The sequence below is a fragment of the Xiphophorus hellerii genome, chromosome 24 (assembly GCF_003331165.1).
Source record: "Xiphophorus hellerii strain 12219 chromosome 24, Xiphophorus_hellerii-4.1, whole genome shotgun sequence".
Lineage (NCBI taxonomy): Eukaryota > Metazoa > Chordata > Actinopteri > Cyprinodontiformes > Poeciliidae > Xiphophorus > Xiphophorus hellerii.
This window is the reverse complement of record NC_045695.1, coordinates 12,237,752-12,256,061: the sequence shown is the minus strand read 5'-3', so window position 1 is coordinate 12,256,061 and position 18,310 is coordinate 12,237,752. Positions and strand designations below refer to the sequence as shown.

Sequence of the window (18,310 nt, the reverse complement as noted above, 5' to 3'; positions counted from 1 at the left end):
TGTTTGGTCAGAGGCGATATTTAAAAATATACTTGAATGTAAAGCCTTTGTCAGCTGTTATAAATGCGCAAAATGATATCAGCTCATATTGCTTTGCACTGAAACAGTGCATGTGTCAAACGTTGCGTTATGTTTTATATTGCAGCACAGAGACAATCTAATATTTAGTGGATTATGTTATTATTCAAACTTGAATGTCCATAATTTATGTCACTTGTGGAAATAAAACGAGCAAACATGGCAACTGTAACGAGTTCACTGGAATTGGTTCATTTAAAAAATTGAAAACTGTAAACATTTTTCTATTAACATGGCCGTGGAGACCACATGGTGAGGAGCTGCAGAGACTCTGCTCAGGTGGGATCCTGCATGCTGTTACGAGACACAAGTCACTATTTCTGCTTTTCGAAAAGCATCCAATTTAATATATTTTCTTATTCCGTACATTTTTCTTAAATAGTTACCATAAACATCGATTTAATGCAACATTGCACACTTGTAATGCTACACTACTTTGTATAAATTTAAAACGGTGTGTTTTATAACAAAAAAAACTTTCCCCTTCTCTGATGGGGGGCCGGGGTCAGTTTGTAACAGAAAAAGTTACTAATTAAGAAAAATAATTTAATATGCTTCTAAATTAAACCTTAGCTCTAAAAATGTGCCATTACTGTATAATAGGCCCCTGTGGTTTTTATTCATTATTACTGATTTGTGTTTAAAATCACAATGTCTTGCTTGTGCCGATTTGATATTAATGTATTAAAAGAAAATACATGACATGAGCTAGTTCACAGATTTTTGGTGACCATTCTTACCCAAACTAAAGATTAACAACAGTTTTGTGTATATTTGTATAGAGGAAATAACTTTTGTAATTACTTGTTTTAGAAAAAAAAAAATCTAATACAAATCCATCATGGCATTTCTTGTGTCTGAATAGAAGTTGATTGGATCATGAAAATAACTGTTTGAAATGCATCACTTTGTGTAAAAAGTGATGCATAAGAGTTTGAGTTTTGTAAGATATTCGGTGACATAACACTTAATAAACGTAAACATGCGGCAAGTAGTTTTTTTGGGTTTTTTTAACCTTTGTCAAACAGCAGAGGGCGCTGCTGCATTCATATTTACTCGATGGGTGTAATTCATATTCCTTTATTTAATCAGGTAAACCCCGTTGAGATCTAGATCTCATTTTCAAGAGGGACCTGAGCAAAAAATTTGCAATACATAGCAACCTGGTTACAAGATAAAAACAATTAATACATATGCACAAGTATAAAACAATAAAAACAATGACACTGTTTCATAGAATCTTGTTGCCTATCTTTAATTTTTTTTTTTTAATGTCTCTTCTCTATCGGAAAACAAGCCATTTAAAGGTGGGATGTTCTCACAATCTGTGAAAAATAAAAATGAATAAAAACCAGAAAATCCTGGGAGTTTGTCTTTGAATGTGAAGATTCGACATGAAGATGACAGAAAAAGAGCTACAGAAAATAAAACAATTGGAATCTGTATTGCTTTAAATGAACCCTTAGCTTTATCTTTATCTTGAATATGTTTATCTGTATTTGTTTTTTCTTGAGGCAGAACAAATGAGGCATAACTCTGTCGTTATACAGTGTGTCTGCGAATAAAGTTAAAAAAAAAACAACATCCGCCCCCCTCTCCCTCCCCCGCACCCAACAGACTTCTTGTGGCTTTGACGTGAAGCTGTGATGTCACTCATCCTGTCTGTGACATCACAGCCGCCTGTCTTTGTATTCCCAGGTTCCACAGAGAAATTCATTTGCAGACTTCAATCTCAAACAAAACTGAACGATGGCGCGACGAAATGAATTGCTGGAGAACGTGGAAAGTTTGGAGAAGAGCTGCTGGAAGCTTACAAAAGAGAACAAGAAGCTTCAGAAAACTGTCGAAAATCTGAGGCTGAAGATTGAGAGACTGAATGCCAGGAAAAAAGATACCTGGCAGACAGAGAATGAAAGGCTGGTAAACAAAAATGATTATTTGAAGCAACAATTCAAGACTTTAAATAGTGAATTGGACGAGGCTAAAGCGACAGTTGAACAATTACAATCAGAAAGCAAAGCCCTGTCAACACATAATAAGAAGGTAAAATGGGGAACAATGGTCGATAAAAGAAACTTTAACAATTCAATGAAGGAGAAATCGCAACAGTTGTACTGGATTGGCAAGGTGAACGAAGAGCTCACTCAAGAAATTGCTGGACTTAAATTGAAGATGGACAAACTTAAAGCCAGGGAAGAAAATTTAAAGGCTGACGAAGAAAAGATGGACAAAACAGAGATTCAGACCCCGGATGAAGAAACTAAAGAAGAGAAATCAAATTTATTTCAGATAATTGGGAGAACGTTCATCAAAATGTACCAATCAGGGACTTTGAGGTATTGGGTGCCACCCTGGATATTTTAATTTCGAAATAAGATTAAATAGCGACCACAAAAGCAGGGCTAGATTCAGATGAAGCTTGAGAGCAGAGGCAGAAATCTGCGGCTTCCAGAGGGAGGAAAGGACATCAGAAGACCGTGACCACCGCAGGCTCCTAGGAGTCTCACAGATCCTTTCCAGGACTGTGTCTCCGACCCGCCTGCTGGAAACTATCCGTCGGATAGTCGAACCTCGGATTCAGGAAGAGCAGTGTGGTTTTCGTCCTGGTCGTGGAACACTGGACCAGCTCTACACCCTGCAGGGTCCTGGAGGGTGCACGGGAGTTCGCCCAACTAGTCTACATGTGTTTTGTGGACTTGGAGAAGGCGTTCGACCGTGTCCCTCGGGGAGCCCTGTGGGGGGTTCTCCGGGAGTATAGGGTACCGGGCCCTTTGATACGGGCTGTCAGGTCCCTGTATGACCGGTGTCAGAGTCTGGTCCGCATTGCCGGCAGTAAGTCGGGCTCGTTTCCGGTGAGAGTTGGACTCCGCCAGGGCTGAGCTTTGTCACCGATTCTGTTCATCACTTTCATGGACAGAATTTCTAGGCGCAGCCAAGGTGTTGAGGGGATCCGATTTGGTGGCCTTAGGATCTCATCTCTGCTTTTTGCGGACGATGTGATCCTTTTGGCTTCATCAGGCCGTGATCTGCAGCTCTCGCTGGAGCGGTTCGCAGCCGAGTGTGAAGCGGCCGGGATGAGGATCAGTGCCTCCAAATCCGAGGCCATTTTTTTGAGCCGGAAAAGGGTAGAGTGCCTTCTCCGGGTCAGGGGGTTTGTCCTGCCCCAAGTGGAGGAGTTCAAGTATCTCGGGATCTTGTTCACGAATGGGGGAAGAAGGGAGCGGGAGGTCGACAGGCGGATTGGCGCAGCGTCTGCAGTCAAGCGGGCGCTGTACCGGTCCGTCGTGGTGAAGAGAGAGCTGAGCCAAAAAGCGAAGCTCTCGATTTACCGGTCGATCTACGTTCCCACCCTCATCTATGGTCATGAGCTTTGGGTCGTGACCGAAAGAACGAGATCGCGGATACAAGCGGCCGAAATGGGTTTTCTCCGTAGGGTGGCTGGGCTCTCCCTTAGAGACAGGGTGAGAAGCTCAGTCATCCGGGAGGGACTCAGAGTAGAGCCGCTGCTCCTTCACATCCAGAGGAGCCAGTTGAGGCTCGGGCATCTGGTCAGGATGCCTCCTGGACGCCTCCCTGGTGAGGTGCTCCCGGCACGTCCCACCGGGAGGAGGCCCCGGAGAAGACCCAGGACACGCTGGAGGGACTATGTCTCTCAGCTGGCCTGGGAACGCCTCGGGATTCCCCCGGAGGAGCTGGAAGAAGTGGCCGGGGAGAGGGAAGTCTGGGCCTCCCTTCTGAAGCTGCTACCCCCGCGACCCGACCCCGGGTAAGCGGAAGAAGATGGATGGATGGATAAATTGCTCCTTCGAAGCCGGAGTCCGATACGCCTGCTGGAAACCAACGGCTGACGGGACGTCCGTGAAGGGGGGACAAGTGAGTAGCGTTTAAATTAAAAAGTGAGCGAACAATTGAGGGTCTTTGGGGTGTAAAACCCCATGAATCCTAGGCACTGATAGGTAACAGAAGGACGGCGGAGTCCGCGTAAACTGAAAAACCCGTAATACCAAGTGTGTGTGTGAGTGTGAGAATACTTGGAGGAATTTAAATACCACTAGGTATTTGTCCTCATACCAAACGGCAGGAGTGCAAACGGTGAACCTCTGGTGGATGCATGTAGGCAAGAATTTCCCACCTGAAAAGGTTGAAGAGGGAATTACCACAACAGGGGATTGATCACCGTCCTGCTAAGAATTTATCCAGTCTTTTAGAGTCCACCCTATGTGTTTTTAAGACTGGAACGAAATTGACTAATTTGCTCAAAATGGGAAAAGGGAATAGCAAATTAACACCGAAAGATAAACTCCAGTGTAAGGACTGGAAGTTTATGGAAAGACAAAACCCTAACTCAGTAAAGAATTTAAATAAATTGATAGAAAAATATAACTTTCAGGGCCAATTAAACACTCAAACGAACTGACTGAGTTATAGGATGAAGTATGACAGAAAACAAAAATCAAATCAAAAAAATATGAGTAGTGAAGGAATGGGCGAGTTAGAAAAGTGGATGGAGGAGCTAAAAAGAGAGAAGAAGGAAATCAGAAAAGTTAGGATAAAACAGGAGAGCAAGAAGAGTGAAGCAGATCAGGCAGCAGAGCAGGGAGGAGCTCAGGTAGGAGTTATAAGAAAAAAGCAATGTCAAATTTATTTATATAGCACTTTAAAAACAGGCATAAAACTGCACCAAAGTGCTGCACAAGAATGACAATAACACAAATGAATAAAAACAGAGTATCAAAACACTAGTTCAATTAAATGCCAAGGAATAAAAATGAGTTTTAAGAAGCGATTTAAAATGATCCAGGCTGTGGGCAGATCTGATTTGGAAAAGTAGATTGTTCCATAGAAGAGGAGCAACAACAGAAAAAGCCTGATCTCCTTTCCTCTTAAGCAACCAAATACAGAAAGAAAATAAAAAGAAGATGTTGAAGATATAGAGTATAGATAGATAAATAAATGATTTAGTAAACAAAATGAAAAATAATGAATTATCTAAAAGCTGGAAAGAAAAGTAGGTGAGAGGAAGTTCATGCAAGGAGGGAGTGAGGATTGTTTTGTGGTCTGTCTGACAGTAGAGAAGTCATGATCATCGCATAAGGCAAGATTTTGATGTAGTTTTAGTTTTCTAAATTCAGAGAACAGTTTTCTCTTTAGAGTGGCTTGTTTAAGTAAGCAAATGATTTATGAGGAATGAAATAATATGGGAAGTTTTAAACGTTTCACAACTGCAAAGAAAATAATAATTTGGTGTTGTGATGCCTTGAGTGGACATCCAGAGAGGTTGACAAGCAAGTGTTAAGGTGCCAACCTGAACATTATCCAGCTGAATACCTCAATTTAGGCTTTGATGAGAAAAGAGCAGCTCTCTTCTCATCAAAGCCTAAATTGAGGTATTCAGCTGGATATTAGAGAAGATCTCTGAGGTTGTTCTGGTTCCCTCTGAATCCTGGGAAGAAGCTAAAGATTAGGAAACCGTGAAGCGAATCTGTAAACATTTAAGTTCTGCAATGAGCTAACACATTATGTTATGGAATTCCACCAACTATAAATCACTAAAGATTAGAAACGAATGATGGCGTTTTAGAGATACAGTATAATATGGACTGTTTGGGGAAAATAGAGTCATCCTGACAGTTTAGATCATGCTGAAATAAATTATTCTGTTTGTTTTTTTGTTTTTGTTTTTTTTAAAAAAGAAGTTTTTCCTTTTAAGTAAAGGGCAGTTATCTTTAACAAAACAAAACTAGTAATACAAATAATAAAGTGGAAAAGTTATCAATGGGAATTATTAAAACAATTCTAAGAAAAGAGAAAAGGAAAAATAATGGAAAAAGTAAAAAAGGGTCTCTGGACTATTTATAACTTTTGGAAATCAGCTGACACTGAAGGGTTTTTTCCTTACTGAAGGAGTTTGTTTGGAATTAAATTAAATATCTCTAAGTGTTGAAAATTATGGACACAGTAGTGTTCGTAGATCATGAAGTATTTGTTGCTTCTAAATTTAGAGTTTAATTTATTCCACAATTGCAGGTAAAAATATGAAAAAGAAGCTCTTGGGGTAGGGGTTAGGATTGGGGTTAGGGATCTTACTGTAGTGTCAGGTCAGTTAAAGAAGCATCATTTTAAATTTGTAAATCTGAGAAAAGAAAAAAACAGTTAGGTAGTTGCTGCCACTATTTTTCTTATTATTCGAAGAAACAAATTGTTTTAAGTGTTTGCTCTTAATGGATATGTCATGGAATGCGGTGGTGAGGGGTGGTGAGGCAGACGCAGCGGACCCAGGTAAGATGAATAATGATTTAATGAGGAAACTCACAGTCCAAAACAACGAGCAGCAGGCACATGGACACACTGACGACAAATAGACTAGACATTGACGAGGACCCGACGAGGAACAAGGAACACAGGTGGAGTTAAATACATGGGAGGGTAATGACAGAACGAGACACACCTGGGAACAATCAAGGGGAGGACAGGACAACGAAGAGACTCAAGGACAAAAAACTCTAAATGAACACAGAAAACACAGATCCTGACAGGATAACTTCATAAAACATCACATCATGTTCCAATATAGCAAGAATAATTTTTTTTTGTGTTGGTAAAGTAAGAAAATTAGGTTTTAGTACGTTGTGGCAATGGGAATTTAAAGAGCCCTTCCTTCGCATTTAAGAAAAGCTGAAGTAGGAGTGCAGGAGGGAAACCGTTTCACAAATTCATTCAAATATAATTTGCTTTATCTTGAAAATTGCAGATCTGCTCTAAATGAAGGAGGATTCTGAACTTGTCAGCAGATCCAGTTGAAACCAGATATTTGCATTTATTGTATGAAAAGACATTCGGCATTTTCATTTTATGTTGGTTAGAATCATAAATTGATACTCATTTGAAAAATGCTAGAAATTGAGAAATCTTCATCAGATTAGCTTATAAGATTTGAAGACTGAACACTCAAATCAAGTTGCTAGAAACAACAAAGTTTAAATTTTGGTTTTCCACAGCCGTTGCTGTCGGCGGCGTGGTCACACAGGTACCAGCTTATGTTTTTATGTGGCCAGAGTTTCTTACTAGAGAAGCTTTTTGATGTTCTGGTGGGGATTGGTGTTGTCCACAAAGAAGTTGATATCGGCAGTCATGGCTGGCAGAGAGCAATCCGATGCGTAGCCTTACACATTGACCCGATCTGTGGTTCCCAGGGGGTCCTGCTGCTGTGGGAGCAGTACTCTGAGTCAGAGAGCGAACACCACAGTTATCACGCCCAACGAAGCCTAGCAGGTCTCCTCCTCCTGGCTCTGAGAGTGGCGCTGTCCCTCCTGCTGGCCTCCGTCCTCTACCAGATCGTCTCCACAGAGAGGAGCACCCTGAAGAGAGACTTCTACCTCTGCTTTGCTAAGGTGACGACTCCGAGCTCCACCAGCAGCCTCTGAGCCTGACAGCCGCCTGACCTCCAGGTTGTCTTCTCTCCACAGGGCTGCTTCCTGTGGTTCCTTTGTCACCCCGTCCTCGTCCTCATGTCTGTGGTCTTCAACGACCACCAGAGGGAAAAGGTGCGAGGCCACGACTTCCAGAATTTGACTGTCCGTTACCTGAAATCTTCATTACCTCTGTCACTACCTTTTGTTCTGTAGGTCATCACCATCGGCGTGATCCTCTGTCAGTCCATCTCCATGGTGATCCTCTACCAGCTCTTCCTGTCCCGCTCGCTCTACTGGGAGGTGTCCTCCCTCTCCTCCGTGTCTTTGCCGCTCACCATGTCCAGAACGAACCACAGGGGGCGCCTATGAGCACAGATAGCGAGGTTACGGTGAGAACTGAAGCGTCTCTGTCAGACGCAGCAGGAGATGTCCCCCTGCACCGTCCTCTGTCCCACGTTAGAGCTACCACTGAGCCGTGGACAGAGGACAGTACTTACTGCAACATACTACCTCTGACTTCTAACTGGAGCCTCTGGGATGCAAAATGCATGGCCAAGCATGCATCGGCTGGCGAGGTAGACGTCAGCAGAAAACCATGAGGAAGAACTTGAGAGAGTGCAAAATCACAAGCAATCACAATTAGATTGTTTTTAAAGGCTTTACCTGCAAATCGCTGAGTCAGCCACAATTGGGGCAGTCTGCATGTAGATAGGCTTCCCCGCAACAGTTTTCATTCCCCTTTTACCACAAGCTTGAGCTTATTTTATTAGCATTTTATGTGATAGACCAACATGAATTAAAGTGGAGCGTAACTGTGAAGTGGAAGGACAAAAACATGGTGTTCAGGGTGTCAGTTTCAGTTTCCCAATAAGCAAAACTTCAATTCTGGTCTCTCCTGAGGCCTTCGCAGAACATCTGGATTTAATTCTGAAATGTAATTACAAATTAATGGATGCTGTTTACTAATTGCTAGTAAAGACAGTGGATTGTATTCCAGGGTATCATCAGGGTTAAGGGAGATGAAAACAAATGTACGCCACTTCTATGTTGGTGTGCAATAAATTTTTTGGTGTTTTTTAATGCGTTCTAGCTAAACTTCTCTTTTTCCTAATGAAATCCTAATAAAATGTGGTTCTAGTGTGAGTATTCAAGAGGGAAAAGAAATCTCCAATACTGACGTTTTTCCTCTCAAAATTCAGACTTGTAGCATAAAATTCTAACTTAAATCATAGAATGTCAGAAGTCTGACTTTTATTTCTTGATTTTTTCCAGATTTCTGTCATTAATGTGAGAATTTTTATTTTTTATTTTTTTTATTCTACACTGAATCTCAGAATTCTAACTTTTTTCTCTCAGGATTCTGATGTCAGAACTATTTTTGTCTCCGCAAGATTAGAGACTTTGAGAGAAATTAAAGCAGCATGAGTCTTTGCATAGCCAACGTGATTTTTATGTTATGATTATTTCTGTCACAAAAGCTGTACTGTTATGTAACTGTCAACATAAATGTAGGAGCTGACAGCATGTGAGACGCAAACCATTGAAACGACATTAACTCTCTGTAGCTGCAGCGAACTGCATGACTCTGAATGGGCAGAAATGGTGAGTTTTCTGAAAAAATCATTTTTACAAGAGATCCACTGTGTAAATACACTCCTGTGATTTTTTGTTTACTTCTGTCACCGGGCTAAATCTGACTTACGTTAGTGTCAAAACAAAACAGAGGACGGTGGGATCATATAATTTGGAAAAAAAACAAACATGCAGAACAGGTGCCAAGAAAGAAACTGACCTATTTATTTGTCTGTTTGTTTATTTTTTAAGTGATTTAAAAAAAAAAAAAAAGAAAAGGCAGCATCCAACACCACTACTTCTCATTCTGTTTGGTCAGAGGCGATATTTAAAAATATACTTGAATGTAAAGCCTTTGTCAGCTGTTATAAATGCGCAAAATGATATCAGCTCATATTGCTTTGCACTGAAACAGTGCATGTGTCAAACGTTGCGTTATGTTTTAAATTGCAGCACAGAGACAATCTAATATATAGTGGATTATGTAATTATTCAAACTTGAATGTCCATAATTTATGTCACTTGTGGAAATAAAACGAGCAAACATGGCAACTGTAACGAGTTCACTGGAATTGGTTCATTTAAAAAATTGAAAACTGTAAACATTTTTCTATTAACATGGCCGTGGAGACCACATGGTGAGGAGCTGCAGAGACTCTGCTCAGGTGGGATCCTGCATGCTGTTACGAGACACAAGTCACTATTTTTGCTTTTCGAAAAGCATCCAATTTAATATATTTTCTTATTCCGTACATTTTTCTTAAATAGTTACCATAAACATCGATTTAATGCAACATTGCACACTTGTAATGCTACACTACTTTGTATAAATTTAAAACGGTGTGTTTTATAACAAAAAAAACTTTCCCCTTCTCTGATGGGGGGCCGGGGTCAGTTTGTAACAGAAAAAGTTACTAATTAAGAAAAATAATTTAATATGCTTCTAAATTAAACCTTAGCTCTAAAAATGTGCCATTACTGTATAATAGGCCCCTGTGGTTTTTATTCATTATTACTGATTTGTGTTTAAAATCACAATGTCTTGCTTGTGCCGATTTGATATTAATGTATTAAAAGAAAATACATGACATGAGCTAGTTCACAGATTTTTGGTGACCATTCTTACCCAAACTAAAGATTAACAACAGTTTTGTGTATATTTGTATAGAGGAAATAACTTTTGTTATTACTTGTTTTAGAAAAAAAAAATCTAATACAAATCCATCATGGCATTTCTTGTGTCTGAATAGAAGTTGATTGGATCATGAAAATAACTGTTTGAAATGCATCACTTTGTGTAAAAAAGTGATGCATAAGAGTTTGAGTTTTGTAAGATATTCGGTGACATAACACTTAATAAACGTAAACATGCGGCAAGTAGTTTTTTTGGTTTTTTTTAACCTTTGTCAAACAGCAGAGGGCGCTGCTGCATTCATATTTACTCAATGGGTGTAATTCATATTCCTTTATTTAATCAGGTAAACCCCGTTGAGATCTAGATCTCATTTTCAAGAGGGACCTGAGCAAAAAATTTGCAATACATAGCAACCTGGTTACAAGATAAAAACAATTAATACATATGCACAAGTATAAAACAATAAAAACAATGACACTGTTTCATAGAAACTTGTTGCCTATCTTTAATTTTTTTTTAATGTCTCTTCTCTACCGGAAAACAAGCCATTTAAAGGTGGGATGTTCTCACAATCTGTGAAAAATAAAAATGAATAAAAACCAGAAAATCCTGGGAGTTTGTCTTTGAATGTGAAGATTCGACATGAAGATGACAGAAAAAGAGCTACAGAAAATAAAACAATTAAAATCTGTATTGCTTTAAATGAACCCTTAGCTTTTTCTTTACCTTGAATATGTTTATCTGTATTTGTTTTTTTCTTGAGGCAGAACAAATGAGGCATAACTCTGTCGTTATACAGTGTGTCTGCGAATAAAGTTTAAAAAAAAACAACATCCGCCCCCCTCTCCCTCCCCCTCACCCAACAGACTTCTTGTGGCTTTGACGTGAAGCTGTGATGTCACTCATCCTGTCTGTGACATCACAGCCGCCTGTCTTTGTATTCCCAGGTTCCACAGAGAAATTCATTTGCAGACTTCAATCTCAAACAAAACTGAACGATGGCGCGACGAAATGAATTGCTGGAGAACGTGGAAAGTTTGGAGAAGAGCTGCCGGAAGCTTACAAAAGAGAACAAGAAGCTTCAGAAAACTGTCGAAAATCTGAGGCTGAAGATTGAGAGACTGAATGCCAGGAAAAAAGATACCTGGCAGACAGAGAATGAAAGGCTGGTCAGCAAAAATGATTATTTGAAGCAACAATTCAAGACTTTAAATAGTGAATTGGACGAGGCTAAAGCGACAGTTGAACAATTACAATCAGAAAGCAAAGCCCTGTCAACACATAATAAGAAGGTAAAATGGGGAACAATGGTCGATAAAAAAAACTTTAACAATTCAATGAAGGAGAAATCGCAACAGTTGTACTGGATTGGCAAGGTGAACGAAGAGCTCACTCAAGAAATTGCTGGACTTAAATTGAAGATGGACAAACTTAAAGCCAGGGAAGAAAATTTAAAGGCTGACGAAGAAAAGATGGACCAAACAGAGACTCAGACCCCGGATGAAGAAACTAAAGAAGAGAAATCAAATTTATTTCAGATAATTGGGAGAACGTTCATCAAAATGTACCAATCAGGGACTTTGAGGTATTGGGTGCCACCCTGGATATTTTAATTTCGAAATAAGATTAAATAGCGACCACAAAAGCAGGGCTAGATTCAGATGAAGCTTGAGAGCAGAGGCAGAAATCTGCGGCTTCCAGCGGGAGGAACGGACATCAGAAGACCGTGACCACCGCAGGCTCCTAGGAGTCTCACAGATCCTTTCCAGGACTGTGTCTCCGACCCCGCCTGCTGGAAACTATCCGTCGGATAGTCGAACCTCGGATTCAGGAATAGCAGTGTGGTTTTCGTCCTGGTCGTGGAACACTGGACCAGCTCTACACCCTGCAGGGTCCTGGAGGGTGCACGGGAGTTCGCCCAACTAGTCTACATGTGTTTTGTGGACTTGGAGAAGGCGTTCGACCGTGTCCCTCGGGGAGCCCTGTGGGGGGTTCTCCGGGAGTATGGGGTACCGGGCCCTTTGATACGGGCTGTCAGGTCCCTGTATGACCGGTGTCAGAGTCTGGTCCGCATTGCCGGCAGTAAGTCGGGCTCGTTTTCCGGTGAGAGTTGGACTCCGCCAGGGCTGAGCTTTGTCACCGATTCTGTTCATCACTTTCATGGACAGAATTTCTAGGCGCAGCCAAGGTGTTGAGGGGATCCGATTTGGTGGCCTTAGGATCTCATCTCTGCTTTTTTGCGGACGATGTGGTCCTTTTGGCTTCATCAGGCCGTGATCTGCAGCTCTCGCTGGAGCGGTTCGCAGCCGAGTGTGAAGCGGCCGGGATGAGGATCAGTGCCTCCAAATCCGAAGGCCATTTTTTTGAGCCGGAAAAGGGTAGAGTGCCTTCTCCGGGTCAGGGGTTTGTCCTGCCCCAAGTGGAGGAGTTCAAGTATCTCGGGATCTTGTTCACGAATGGGGGAAGAAGGGAGCGGGAGGTCGACAGGCGGATTGGCGCAGCGTCTGCAGTCAAGCGGGCGCTGTACCGGTCCGTCGTGGTGAAGAGAGAGCTGAGCCAAAAGCGAAGCTCTCGATTTACCCGGTCGATCTACGTTCCCACCCTCATCTATGGTCATGAGCTTTGGGTCGTGACCGAAAGAACGAGATCGCGGATACAAGCGGCCGAAATGGGTTCTTCCTCCGTAGGGTGGCTGGGCTCTCCCTTAGAGACAGGGTGAGAAGCTCAGTCATCCGGGAGGGACTCAGAGTAGAGCCGCTGCTCCTTCACATCCAGAGGAGCCAGTTGAGGCTCGGGCATCTGGTCAGGATGCCTCCTGGACGCCTCCCTGGTGAGGTGCTCCCGGCACGTCCCACCGGGAGGAGGGCCCGGAGAAGACCCAGGACACGCTGGAGGGACTATGTCTCTCAGCTGGCCTGGGAACGCCTCGGGATTACCCCCGGAAGGAGCTGGAAGAAGTGGCCGGGGAGAGGGAAGTCTGGGCCTCCCTTCTGAAGCTGCTACCCCCGCGACCCGACCCCGGGTAAGCGGAAGAAGATGGATGGATGGATAAATTGCTCCTTCGAAGCCGGAGGTCCGATACGCCTGCTGGAAACCAACTGCTGACGGGACGTCCGTGAAGGGGGGACAAGTGAGTAGCGTTTAAATTAAAAAGTGAGCGAACAATTGAGGGTCTTTGGGGTGTAAAACCCCATGAATCCTAGGCACTGATAGGTAACAGCAGGACGGCGGAGTCCGCGTAAACTGAAAAAACCCGTAATACCAAGTGTGTGTGTGAGTGTGAGAAATACTTGGAGGAATTTAAATACCACTAGGTATTTGTCCTCATACCAAACGGCAGGAGTGCAAACGGTGAACCTCTGGGGATGCATGTAGGCAAGAATTTCCCACCTGAAAAGGTTGAAGAGGGAATTACCACAACAGGGGATTGATCACCGTCCTGCTAAGAATTATCCAGTCTTTTAGAGTCCACCCTATGTGTTTTTAAGACTGGAACGAAATTGACTAATTTGCTCAAAATGGGAAAAGGGAATAGCAAATTAACACACCGAAAGATAAACTCCAGTGTAAGGACTGGAAGTTTATGGAAAGACAAAACCCTAACTCAGTAAAGAATTTAAATAAATTGATAGAAAATATAACTTTCAGGGCCAATTAACACTCAAACGAACTGACTGAGTTATAGGATGAAGTATGACAGAAAACAAAAATCAAATCAAAAAATATGAGTAGTGAAGGAATGGGCGAGTTAGAAAAGTGGATGGAGGAGCTAAAAGAGAGAAGAAGGAAATCAGAAAAGTTAGGATAAAACAGGAGAGCAAGAAGAGTGAAGCAGATCAGGCAGCAGAGCAGGGAGGAGCTCAGGTAGGAGTTATAAGAAAAAAAATGTCAAATTTATTTATATAGCACTTAAAAAACATGTAAAACTGCACCAAAGTGCCACAAGAATGACAATAACAAATGAATAAAAACAGAGTAGTATAAAAAACACTTCAATTAAATGCCAAGGAATAAAAATGAGTTTTAAGAAGCGATTTAAAATGATCCAGGCTGTGGGCAGATCTGATTTGGAAAAGTAGATTGTTCCATAGAAGAGGAGCAACAACAGAAAAGCCTGATCTCCTTTCCTCTAAGCAACCAAATACAGAAAGAAAATAAAAAGAAGATGTTGAAGATATAGAGTATAGATAGATAAATAAATGATTTAGTAAACAAAATGAAAATAATGAATTATCTAAAAGCTGGAAAGAAAAGTAGGTGAGAGGAAGTTTCATGCAAGGAGGGAGTGAGGATTGTTTGTGTCTGTCTGACAGTAGAGAAGTCATGATCATCGCATAAGGCAAGATTTTGATGTAGTTTTAGTTTTCTAAATTCAGAGAACAGTTTTCTCTTTAGAGTGGCTTGTTTAAGTAAGCAAATGATTTATGAGGAATGAAATAATATGGGAAGTTTTTTAAACGTTTCACAACTGCAAAGAAAATAATAATTTGGTGTTGTGATGCCTTGAGTGGACATCCAGAGAGGTTGACAAGCAAGTGTTAAGGTGCCAACCTGAACATTATCCAGCTGAATACCTCAATTTAGGCTTTGATGAGAAAAGAGCAGCTCTCTTCTCATCAAAGCCTAAATTGAGGTATTCAGCTGGATATTAGAGAAGATCTCTGAGGTTGTTCTGGTTCCCTCTGAATCCTGGGAAGAAGCTAAAGATTAGGAAACCGTGAAGCGAATCTGTAAACATTTAAGTTCTGCAATGAGCTAAACACATTTGTTATGGAATTCCACCAACTATAACTCACTAAAGATTAGAAACGAATGATGGCGTTTTAGAGATACAGTATAATATGGACTGTTTGGGGAAAATAGAGTCATCCTGACAGTTTAGATCATGCTGAAATAAATTATTCTGTTTGTTTTTTTGTTTTTGTTTTTTTTAAAAAAGAAGTTTTTCCTTTTAAGTAAAGGGCAGTTATCTTTAACAAAACAAAACTAGTAATACAAATAATAAAGTGGAAAAGTTATCAATGGGAATTATTAAAACAATTCTAAGAAAAGAGAAAAGGAAAAATAATGGAAAAAGTAAAAAAGGGTCTCTGGACTATTTATAACTTTTGGAAATCAGCTGACACTGAAGGGTTTTTTCCTTACTGAAGGAGTTTGTTTGGAATTAAATTAAATATCTCTAAGTGTTGAAAATTATGGACACAGTAGTGTTCGTAGATCATGAAGTATTTGTTGCTTCTAAATTTAGAGTTTAATTTATTCCACAATTGCAGGTAAAAATATGAAAAAGAAGCTCTTGGGGTAGGGGTTAGGATTGGGGTTAGGGATCTTACTGTAGTGTCAGGTCAGTTAAAGAAGCATCATTTTAAATTTGTAAATCTGAGAAAAGAAAAAAAACAGTTAGGTAGTTGCTGCCACTATTTTTCTTATTATTCGAAGAAACAAATTGTTTTAAGTGTTTGCTCTTAATGGATATGTCATGGAATGCGGTGGTGAGGGGTGGTGAGGCAGACGCAGCGGACCCAGGTAAGATGAATAATGATTTAATGAGGAAACTCACAGTCCAAAACAACGAGCAGCAGGCACATGGACACACTGACGACAAATAGACTAGACATTGACGAGGAACCCGACGAGGAACAAGGAACACAGGTGGAGTTAAATACATGGGAGGGTAATGACAGAACGAGACACACCTGGGAACAATCAAGGGGAGGACAGGACAACGAAGAGACTCAAGGACAAAAAACTCTAAATGAACACAGAAAACACAGATCCTGACAGGATAACTTCATAAAACATCACATCATGTTCCAATATAGCAAGAATAATTTTTTTTTGTGTTGGTAAAGTAAGAAAATTAGGTTTTAGTACGTTGTGGCAATGGGAATTTAAAGAGCCCTTCCTTCGCATTTAAGAAAAGCTGAAGTAGGAGTGCAGGAGGGAAACCGTTTCACAAATCATTCAATATAATTTGCTTTATCTTGAAAATTGCAGATCTGCTCTAAATGAAGGAGGATTCTGAACTTGTCAGCAGATCCAGTTGAAACCAGATATTTGCATTTATTGTATGAAAAGACATTCGGCATTTTCATTTTATGTTGGTTAGAATCATAAATTGATACTCATTTGAAAAATGCTAGAAATTGAGAAATCTTCATCAGATTAGCTTATAAGATTTGAAGACTGAACACTCAAATCAAGTTGCTAGAAACAACAAGTTTAAATTTTGGTTTTCCACAGCCGTTGCTGTCGGCGGCGTGGTCACACAGGTACCAGCTTATGTTTTTATGTGGCCAGAGTTTCTTACTAGAGAAGCTTTTTGATGTTCTGGTGGGGATTGGTGTTGTCCACAAAGAAGTTGATATCGGCAGTCATGGCTGGCAGAGAGCAATCCGATGCGTAGCCTTACACATTGACCCGATCTGTGGTTCCCAGGGGGTCCTGCTGCTGTGGGAGCAGTACTCTGAGTCAGAGAGCGAACACCACAGTTATCACGCCCAACGAAGCCTAGCAGGTCTCCTCCTCCTGGCTCTGAGAGTGGCGCTGTCCCTCCTGCTGGCCTCCGTCCTCTACCAGATCGTCTCCACAGAGAGGAGCACCCTGAAGAGAGACTTCTACCTCTGCTTTGCTAAGGTGACGACTCCGAGCTCCACCAGCAGCCTCTGAGCCTGACAGCCGCCTGACCTCCAGGTTGTCTTCTCTCCACAGGGCTGCTTCCTGTGGTTCCTTTGTCACCCCGTCCTCGTCCTCATGTCTGTGGTCTTCAACGACCACCAGAGGGAAAAGGTGCGAGGCCACGACTTCCAGAATTTGACTGTCCGTTACCTGAAATCTTCATTACCTCTGTCACTACCTTTTGTTCTGTAGGTCATCACCATCGGCGTGATCCTCTGTCAGTCCATCTCCATGGTGATCCTCTACCAGCTCTTCCTGTCCCGCTCGCTCTACTGGGAGGTGTCCTCCCTCTCCTCCGTGTCTTTGCCGCTCACCATGTCCAGAACGAACCACAGGGGGCGCCTATGAGCACAGATAGCGAGGTTACGGTGAGAACTGAAGCGTCTCTGTCAGACGCAGCAGGAGATGTCCCCCTGCACCGTCCTCTGTCCCACGTTAGAGCTACCACTGAGCCGTGGACAGAGGACAGTACTTACTGCAACATACTACCTCTGACTTCTAACTGGAGCCTCTGGGATGCAAAATGCATGGCCAAGCATGCATCGGCTGGCGAGGTAGACGTCAGCAGAAAACCATGAGGAAGAACTTGAGAGAGTGCAAAATCACAAGCAATCACAATTAGATTGTTTTTAAAGGCTTTACCTGCAAATCGCTGAGTCAGCCACAATTGGGGCAGTCTGCATGTAGATAGGCTTCCCCGCAACAGTTTTCATTCCCCTTTTACCACAAGCTTGAGCTTATTTTATTAGCATTTTATGTGATAGACCAACATGAATTAAAGTGGAGCGTAACTGTGAAGTGGAAGGACAAAAACATGGTGTTCAGGGTGTCAGTTTCAGTTTCCCAATAAGCAAAACTTCAATTCTGGTCTCTCCTGAGGCCTTCGCAGAACATCTGGATTTAATTCTGAAATGTAATTACAAATTAATGGATGCTGTTTACTAATTGCTAGTAAAGACAGTGGATTGTATTCCAGGGTATCATCAGGGTTAAGGGAGATGAAAACAAATGTACGCCACTTCTATGTTGGTGTGCAATAAATTTTTTGGTGTTTTTTAATGCGTTCTAGCTAAACTTCTCTTTTTCCTAATGAAATCCTAATAAAATGTGGTTCTAGTGTGAGTATTCAAGAGGGAAAAGAAATCTCCAATACTGACGTTTTTCCTCTCAAAATTCAGACTTGTAGCATAAAATTCTAACTTAAATCATAGAATGTCAGAAGTCTGACTTTTATTTCTTGATTTTTTCCAGATTTCTGTCATTAATGTGAGAATTTTTATTTTTATTTTTTTTATTCTACACTGAATCTCAGAATTCTAACTTTTTTCTCTCAGGATTCTGATGTCAGAACTATTTTTGTCTCCGCAAGATTAGAGACTTTGAGAGAAATTAAAGCAGCATGAGTCTTTGCATAGCCAACGTGATTTTTATGTTA

The 18,310-nt window shown here is 41.4% G+C and overlaps 2 protein-coding genes across 2 annotated transcripts; both read left to right on the top strand.

The window, feature by feature from the left end:
• Positions 1–1,827: 1,827 nt before the first annotated feature.
• On the top strand, positions 1,828–9,679 carry LOC116716313 (integral membrane protein GPR180-like). Its single transcript, XM_032557234.1, has 5 exons — positions 1,828–1,864; positions 7,077–7,105; positions 7,272–7,469; positions 7,545–7,622; positions 7,704–9,679. The coding sequence occupies exons 1-5, from the start codon at positions 1,828–1,830 to the stop codon at positions 7,857–7,859; spliced, it is 498 nt and encodes a 165-aa protein (XP_032413125.1). The 3' UTR covers positions 7,860–9,679.
• Positions 9,680–11,195: 1,516 nt separating this feature from the next.
• LOC116716312 (integral membrane protein GPR180-like) lies at positions 11,196–17,682 on the top strand. Its single transcript, XM_032557232.1, has 5 exons — positions 11,196–11,232; positions 16,441–16,469; positions 16,636–16,833; positions 16,909–16,986; positions 17,068–17,682. Exons 1-5 carry the CDS (start codon positions 11,196–11,198, stop codon positions 17,221–17,223), a joined length of 498 nt encoding a protein of 165 aa, XP_032413123.1. The 3' UTR covers positions 17,224–17,682.
• Positions 17,683–18,310: the final 628 nt, after the last annotated feature.